Below are 9,451 nucleotides of genomic sequence, written 5' to 3'. Positions count from 1 at the left end.
TCCACCAGGAGAGACTGGACAGTATAGATGTAAAACAAATATGGCAGCAGTTTATCTCAGTTAACAAGAGGAGAAGGCATGTGTTTGGCTCCTTCACATACTGGACATTAAGTTGTTGTGTGGGACACCAGTAGTCCATGTCTGTTGCTGTAACAGTAGTTTTGTTTAGAATAAAAAATCCCAGCTCACTGATTTGATCGGGGCAGTAGTGCCTAAAATGCATATAATTTTGCTGAGAGATCTTTTACTTTGTGGTAATCTTAGATGGACAAAAACCACCAGGTCACTGAGTGTTCCCTTAGTGCTAATGTATAAGAGATGTTGGTGTACTATAACTGAAGTAATGTTGTTAAGTCCTTAAAGTCATATTCATTTATTGTCATGACTGTATTTGAAACTTTTTTTATTTTTGTATGATACCTGATTTATATGGAATATGGCTGAAGTAAACTAAAGTCTAAAATACTTAGTCATTTGTTTAATATTAATTTAAAATTATATAATTCACATATAAAACTATGAATTTTGATTTTAAATGGCTTAAAAGCATGTAGAATAGCATATGCAGGCAAGTATATTTCTCCTTTTGTTATCAAGAAGCAAAGACAAAAAGGGAAAAAAAAAAGAAACAGGGCAGGGTTCGGCGGTTGAATCATCCGTCCCCACCAATGCCAAAACCAAATCTACGCCCTTGCTCTGACTGTAAACATGTTTCCATTTGTCACTTCAGTCTTTACTCACAAAATGTTTAGTAACTTCAGATCCCTGCCACAAGCCCAGGTCCTGTTTACTTTGGTGATTTGGACTATTCCATTTCACAGCTGTTGTTAATTTTTTCCCCTCCTGTACAGGCCAACGCAATCTACTTGTCGTTTCAGGTTGTAGTATTACACAACATTTTCAGATCTAATAGAAAAATGAGTGTTTTGTAATTCATTCAATTCATTGTCTTTATTTATAACTGGCATTATTGTTTCATTCTATTATAGAATCTTACAAGAAAGAGGCTAAATTGTATTCCATTGTGCTTTATTAGCTGCTTCGGTAAAAAACAAATAAACACTGAAAAAAAAACATCAAAACAAGATACTGGAAAACAGTTATTCATCACTTGATTGCTGTAATACAACACTTGGGCACATATATGTGGGACGTTTCGTGGCTGTTTTGATATTGCTCTCTCTCTTAACCGATCAAATCTCGCTGTGGAAGCAGCTTTAAACTCGGTATGACGAAGGTTGATAGAGGGTGCCCAGTCTGGATCGCATTCCAGCATTTTGTAGGCTGGTTTTCCTACAAAACACAACAAATATTAGCCCGCAAAGCCACAGTGAACAAAGCAGCATAGCGCAACAAATTCAATTCAAATCAATATAAGACTTATTTGTAATTAATTATGTTATGATAACTTACGTAATAACTACATGTGAGCTGGATTGTTCTGAAACGTTATATTTGGTCTTCGAATGGCTGCAATCCAGGCCATCCATCGGCTCTTTGTTACTTCGGAAACATGGCTTGAACAATTTCTTTTTCACGACGTAATGCGATAACAACCGATCTCTTTACCCATCGGCTTCCCATGGCTGTCATGTGACTGGCTATTGCAGTTAATAATACAACAGCTTCTTGACATTATTTGTGTTGCTTTTTATCGCTGTGTGACTGTTTTCATGTGAAAGCCTGCATGCGCTAGTACCTCTTGCCACTCATACCCACAATCCTTTGCGGTTTTACCCCAGAATGATGTCATATTTTCAATCTCTATAAAGGAAATGAAATCACTGCTAAAACTATTTCTTGGTTTAACATTTTAAATGTTTATTTTATATTTGCTAGACTTCATAACACAAACAATGTGAACAAAATAACATCTGCAGAACACATGGTTCAAAATACATTAAAGAAAAACTTGATAACATGAAAACAGATTTCTTCATCCAACTGCTGGAACAAAGCGAACCACTCAACATGAACACTGAAGCAGAACAGTGTTCTTAAAAAGCTTAAAATGTAAGTAACAGAACATTTTCATTCATAGCTGTCTCAACAGATGTTTACAGGAGATTCTATCTGAACTCTGTGGAGCCTGATCTCAAGGGTTTTGAGTCTGACCTTGTTAGAGTTGATGCATGTTGATTGTTTAAAAGGTCATGCCCTAAATGAAGTGACTGGAGATGTAGTTGAGAGGTCACCACCATGTACAGTGTCTGTGTGGTTGCTTTCAGTAACCATTTCTGCCTTGACCAGCAGGGTTGACTTAAATCCAACAGACCCTGAAACCAGAAGAGGATCTTTCTGTCTCTGCAGATTCACTGTGATGGGAGTGATTTCAGCCCTGAGTGATTACGCTGATGTTTGCACAGAGCAGATGATTTAGTGAATGTTTTGGGACATTGGTAACAGTGAAACAGTTTATTAGTAACGTGGGATTGTTTGTGTGTGGAGTATGAACTGAGATTCCTGAAGCTCTTCTCACACTGATCACAGCTGTAGTTTCCTTCCATGTGTGTACGTTCATGCTTGTTACAATGACATGGGCGTGAGAAGCTTTTGTCACAGTGTCTGCACTTGTACGGTTTCTCTCCTGTGTGGACTCGTTTGTGTGTTTTAAGCTCACTTGCAGTGGTGAAGGATGACCCACACTGATCACAGAGGTGCTTTTTAACCCCACTGTGAATCAGTTCATGGCGTTTTAATCTACTTGATGTGGTGAAACTTCCCCCACATTCTTTGCAGTATTTCAGTTTGTCTCCGGTGTGTTTACGTTGATGTGTTTTTAGGTTTTTTTTATGGCTGAAAGTTTTTCCACAAAGGTCACAGAGAAACTCTTTCCAACCACCACAGTGATAACAGTGTTGAGAACTGGATCCATCTGTGTCACTCTGCTTCTAAACAAAGACACAAAGACAGTGTAAGTCAGTCCTTCATCATTTTTGTCCTGAATGTCGCCTGAAATAAAGAGCATCTCTGCAGACGTCCAATTACATTTTACTGTTTCAGTTAACACACTCAGTTTACTGGGCTGCAATAACTACAATACTACCATCATAATACTACATTAATACTGATACTACTAATATGTTACAATAACATCTGACTTCCACTAAAGTACTACTATGCTAATATCTGAAGGGTACCAACACAGTGCAAAACTACTAATGTAACACTGCAATAATGCTAATTTAATACTGCATTAATAACACTGTAACTGTGTAGTTATAACACTCAGCTGAATGGGACACAAGAAAAACACTACTACCCCCATTACAATGCAGTTATAACATTAAATGAGTATTTTAACACTACTACTATACTACAATACTATTACGTAACAACACAACTTTGTTAATCACAAGAGAAGATTACTGAATGTTTGGTTTTGTACTTATTTTCATTTGTGTTTTATTTTATTACATGTACTCCTGGCAGAGGAATCAACTCTGTAAACAAAAGGCCATATATGCGGAAACAATAACAATATCATGATATACCAGGAAACTGCCTGAACATTAAATAACACCATCATATTCATTTTCAGCACTTTTAGTTTTTCATGATTGTGTAAACAAAAATCATAACTGAAATGAAAATCTGAATAATCACTCAGAGCTGCTTTTCCATGCAGTAGAATTGCTAACATGCTAACACAGTTTAATGAGTTGTTCCAAACAGTCAGGCTAAAATGACAAGATAACAATATAAATACATACCTCACAGTAACTGCACTTGGAGAGTCTCTTTCTGGTGTGGATCTGTTGGTGTTCTCTCAGGTAACGTGGAGCTTTAAAAGTCTTCTCACACAGGTCGCATTTATAAGGTCTCCCCTCAGTGTGGGTAAACACGTGGCGTTGTAACAATGTGTTGTTTATAAACTGTTTGCCACATTGATCACAGCTGTACACTTTAACTCCACTGTGGATGAGTTGGTGTCTTTTTAGGGCACTCTTCCAGGAAAAAGACTTTCCACACAAGTCACAGCTGAATGGTTTCTCTCCAGTGTGGATGACCTGATGACGTTTGAGTTTAGCCTGCCCAGTAAAACCCATCCCACACTCGTCACAGGTGTGTTTTTTCTCTCTCATTCTTCTGTGAGGTTTGTCGGCCTCCTGAGAGTGCTGACTTCTCGCTCCATGTTGGTCCTGCAGTGACAGAGATACAAAAAGAGGCAGTGAGTGAAATGCAGTCGTGGAACAAACTGAACCTTCAAACTCCCTCCATTAACACTAGTTTTAAACCTGAAGGTGGAGTGTGGAACCAAACACCTTAAAGGTCTCTTATCCCCACCTGCTGGTAGTTCTAACACATTACATCCAACCTGGTGTTGAAAATAATTCATGACTGTTCAAAAACTCTAAAATAATTTTTCCTTATTTTCTTTACTTTTACTCCCCACATTGAAAAAAGGACTTTCTTCTCATTACATCCACAAAACAGATTTTTTACTTTTGGTTTAAGGAATTTGAGGACAGTTATTTCATCACTAAGGGCATCAAACATCAAACTGATTTGAGCCTGAAAAAAAAAACCCACATGAAAGACAATCCTGATCGTGTACTAATCACCAGGGTATGAAACATAAAAAGAGATGAAAGACGCAAAACTGTGAGTCATAGTCAGGAGTTAAAGTGAGACGTTGTTCTTTCTTCTTTGCACAGCACGTGAACAAACAGGTAATTTCAAATGCAGCATTTCTATCAACAAACATCAGCAAACACACAAACTGTTTGTGTGCAGTTTGTCTCACAGTGTGTTGCTGGCTAAAGGTCCAGCTGCTGTACATCACAGGGAGAGAGAAGAAAGAGAGCTAACTTCACTCAGAGATGGAGAAAGATAAGACACACAGGAGAGGAAGACTGTTATTTAAAGACTGCATGAAGATCCTCTGCAGGTTAGTGCAGGATAAACAGGTTAGTTTGCTGAACTGTGATGGATTTAAAGTAAAGAACAGTGTGTGACTGGTGCACACTGACTGTGGTGCTCATGTCACAGTTAGATTACATCAAGTGTAGCAGAGATTCATTTAAACTGAAGCTCATGATGCTGACATTCATTCACTGAGTTCCACCTTCATACCAACAGTATAGTGTCTAATATAAAGACAGTGTACTGTCAGTGTAGAGGATGGAAATCAGCCAGGACAGCTCATGAAACATCTGCTGACATCTGGTTGAATTCAGTTGTGTACATCCACAGAGAGCAGCAGGTCAGCTGATCACAGCCTGTACTTTAAGAAAATCTACTGGAGCTCTCAATAGAAATTATTGTGAGCTGTGATTCTTTTCCCCACGCTGAGCCACTACAGCTGATTTTAGGGTTCCCACCTGCTCAATCCCACTTTAACCTCTTCCCTGCTCATGTTCCTGTTTAGAGGCAAAGTCACCCTCTACAATGTAGGCAACAGAAAATACACACATGTTTTATTTTCCTTCATTTTCTACTTAACTGATTCAAACAGAGAACCTTTATTAGAAATAAATAGTTTGTAGTTCATTTACTGATCTTATTTTATTATTACATTAATGTAGCACAAGGTTCAGTTAACGATGGATAAAAACATGTGGTTAAAATGTTCTTCAAGGAGCTACTTTTACTTTCTTACTCTGAGTACATTTCAGAGACGGTACTTTTTTAATTTTTACTTGAGTAAAGAAGTTGAATCTCAATTTCCACTTTTAATAGAATATTTCTTTACACTAGTATCTGTACTCTACTTAAGTACAGAATAGCTGTACTTTTGCCTCCTCTGAGGTACCCGTAGCTGTCCACAGTCTCAATGTCCATACCTTGAATGTTCAGTGGTTGCAGTGGGGGATGTTTGTGCCTGCGGAAGTCTACCACCAGCTCCTTGGTTTTACTAGTGTTGATCTGGAGGTAGTTCAGCTGGCACCAGTCAACAAAACCTTTGGTCAGTTCTCTGTACTCCTTGCCATCCCCATCAGTGATGAGACCAACTATTGCAGAGTCGTCAATAGAGCATCTGTACTTCTACTTAAGTATAGAGCAAATGTACTTTTGCCTCCTCTGATAATTTCTATAATATTATTTATATCAGTGATGGCCAAATGAAGCTTTCCGAAACACTGAAGCTTGTATTGAAAAAGGTTCATTACTCAAAGCTTTTCAACACAGTCCTCTTTGGTGACATCTGCTGGCCAAAAATATGAAGAGCAGCTTGAATCTACAAATTCTAATGAAGCTTCATTATAATTGCCCACTCTACAGAGCTCAGCTGACAGTTCTGTCTGATATCGGACTGCTGTTGTGGTGCTTTGAACGTGTATTTTTGGGGTGATGAACAAAATGTTATGTCCATTTGATTAATAAATAATTTCGATGAATAAACCTTCCACATGTGCTGTGGTGTAGTCTTTCTTTGCTTGTGACTTAATGATGTTTGTAAACATAATAGTCTAAAAAAAACAACATAATATATAATAATATACAACACAGTCATATAACAGGTTGGGAGTATGAGAGTTTTAGACGTGACTGATTATTTGGTGAAACTGTGATATTTTCCTCACCTTCTGTGTTGAGCTCATTGTTTCCTCTGTAGTGACTCAGCTGAGTCCAGATGGCTGAAAATGTTCCTCTGCTGCTCCGTCAGACTCTTCTCCTCCTGCTGATCAGCTGGGACACAAAACAGATCTTTGTTAGGCTCCACACTGCACTGAAGAGTCAAAGTGTCTCATATGTTCATCTGACAACACAAAGTACAAATTTCACTCTGATTGCTTGTAGAAATCTTGTGAGATGTGTTGTGCTGCAAAGTGAGGAAACTCTCTCACTCACTTATACTTCAGGAGGAACTTATATCTATCTATCTATCCATCTATAATCTGTATATAACACAGCTGCTTTGACTGCAGCTGTGTTTGACACAGGAAGAAATTATTACATTCTTCATGATTATACTTTATTCTTTTTGGGGGAAGTGCAGCTTTAAACCTTCACATGATTCAAGTCAACCCAACAAATTAATCTGAACGATCACAGGAGAAAAAAACTTCTGTAGATAAAATAAAACCCAACATTCAATCCACAACATGATTAAAAACATGATTCTCCCAAATCACCAAGAGCTGCACATTAACCACCACAATATATTTTTATTCTCTGTGCTTTCAAATATGAACACCGTTTACTTTCATCTCTGTTTCATTAGTTTTTGTTAACATCTTCCTGTGCATCACTTTACAGCAGCCAGACTCATTAAAATGAGACTTTGTAGGAGTTCACTTCCTCTCATGTGTTCATCCACAGCAGCTGGACAATAAAGTTTATTGTGACCCTGATACTGCAGCAGATCGCTCTCATCCATTTCCTGTTATCACTTCAAATAGAAATGAGGCTGTAGAGGTTTGGTGCATGCAGAAAATCAGGTGCAGGGACAATGAAAAGACTTTTCTGCTCCAACTTCTCCCAGCATGCTGAGCTAATGATTAGTTGGCGTTTGTCTCCAAACACTCTCTCACTCTTCTCTCAACGTGTTCACAATAAACTGTGAACAGACACCGAGGAGAGCAGCAGAAGACCTCATTCAGGAGCTAAACTCAACATGAACTGAACTCACAGTAAAGTTAGCTCGGTGCTTACCTTTAGATGAGCCCACAAACCGAGAGAAACTCCGCGATGAAGCTGGAACTCTTTCCAAACACAGGAAACAGATCAGGGAGCAGAGACCCACGTGGTTCACACTGATCTCAGCTACGATCCAGGAGACAAGGGTGGGCAGATCGATGCAGATATCGATCCAAACGTTGGTAGTGGTTTATTCTCTTTGAATGGAAAAACAGCTCTCTGTGCAAACACCTCCTCTCGTGGAACATTCTTACTTTGTTCCGCCGCCTTCTTTTTGTACTTCCTAGAAATTGTATTTGTGGTTGTCAAACAACAAAATGGTGATTTACCGCCACCAACTGGTGTGGAGTGTGAACTGGAACGTCGACCAGCAACAATTTACTCCCTTTTAAAAACTGGTATAAGGCCTGATCACTTTCACTTCTTGAGTCATTTTGCAGTAAATCAATAAGATCCAGTTTCATTTTTATGTTACTGAGGTTTTGGATCAGTTACCTTCTCACAGTGTAATATAACATGTTCTATAGTTTTCTTTTCTCTTTTTTGAATGCTTTGAATGGAGGTTATAATCCACCATCACTGAACTGAAATGAAACTCTTAATAGGAGGTCATTTTTTCTTAGTGGTTATTGTCATGGTCCTGTGTCGTTAGACCCAGAGTTTTGTGTTTAATATTGTTATCATCTTGTGTTTTGGGTTAATTCTTGTTTTCTTGTTCTTAGGGTTTTTGTGTTTAGTGTTTAGTGTACCTACCCATGTCCTCCCCCAGTGCTCTGTTCATGTCCCTGAGTTTGTTTTTGAATTTTTCTGTTTACATTGAAGGTCTCTGTTAAAAGATTTTACCTTATTACCTTTCTTAATTGTTTATGTTTAGCTTTTTTGAATTGCACAGAAATGCCTGTACATAGCGTGTCAGCAAATTCTTTAACTGGAACAAAGTGACCACATGAGGAAGTTGCTCAAGTTTAGACAACACCCACATGTATTGTTTTAACCCACTACAAGATCGTTAATCAACTTGTCCATCTTTGTCTTGCAAGGATGCATCCTGTGCAGCCTCGTATGCAATCACCAGATAAGAAGTTGTTTTTTCCTAACTTGTACTCCACCCATGAGTGTTACGTGGGTAAGACAGTGTATAATAAAGTTTGAGCAGATGCCTGGCGCTTTTCCTGCACGTCTCTGTAGTTGACGGAACGTGGTCAGGCAATCGCCCATGTACATGAATTAACTCTGGGCCCGTGATTCTTTGCTTTCCTGAGGTTTTTCTCCTAACAGTCTCTGTCTAGGTTCGTGTTATGTTCCCTCCTGTGGGTCTTTTCCTGATTACCTTGTGTATTTATAGTGTGTCTATCTCTGCTTGTTGTTGGTTTGTCTGTGTATCGCTGTGTCTCTAACCCCAGCATTCTCCGTGAGGTTTTCCCGTGTTCGTATGATTTCAGGTTTGTTCATTACTTTTCCCCAGTTTAGCTTATGTTTCAGTTTTGTCCTCGCTTTTGTTGTTTTCCCCTCCTGCACTAAAACTCACTCGCATCTCTGCGTTGATCTGCATCTTTGGTCTTTCCTTACAACACCACACGACTGCTGCCACAGCCGTGACAATTATATTCATTTCCCTTCAATTTAGATTTTATTTTTTATTAATGCATGTATGTATTTCCTTTTATATATAGCACTTATTTACAATAGGAGTTTTCAACTTTGTAAAAATATTCTACTAATATCTTGTATTTTAAAAGGAGTGACTGGTTTTAAAAAAGGGATTCTTTTATGTCTGTGTAATATTTCTTTAGTCTCTGTTACTCTGTTGTTTCTCTCCATACTCACACTTGTTTTTGTTTTTACCCTATAACACACAGTTATACAT

General features: G+C 38.3%; 1 protein-coding gene across 1 annotated transcript; it reads right to left on the bottom strand.

The window, feature by feature from the left end:
- Positions 1-1,804: 1,804 nt before the first annotated feature.
- Positions 1,805-7,821, bottom strand: LOC102779904 (uncharacterized). Its single transcript, XM_087845676.1, has 4 exons — positions 7,600-7,821; positions 6,528-6,633; positions 3,714-4,142; positions 1,805-2,891 (listed from the first exon to the last, which is right to left on the bottom strand). Exons 2-4 carry the CDS (start codon positions 6,543-6,545, stop codon positions 2,313-2,315), a joined length of 1,026 nt encoding a protein of 341 aa, XP_087701802.1. The 5' UTR covers positions 6,546-6,633; positions 7,600-7,821; the 3' UTR covers positions 1,805-2,312.
- Positions 7,822-9,451: the final 1,630 nt, after the last annotated feature.

The sequence above is a fragment of the Neolamprologus brichardi genome, chromosome 9, assembly GCF_056152115.1.
Source record: "Neolamprologus brichardi isolate AB-2024 chromosome 9, ASM5615211v1, whole genome shotgun sequence".
NCBI classification, from domain to species: Eukaryota; Metazoa; Chordata; class Actinopteri; order Cichliformes; family Cichlidae; genus Neolamprologus; species Neolamprologus brichardi.
This window is presented reverse-complemented; position numbering and strand designations above follow the sequence as displayed.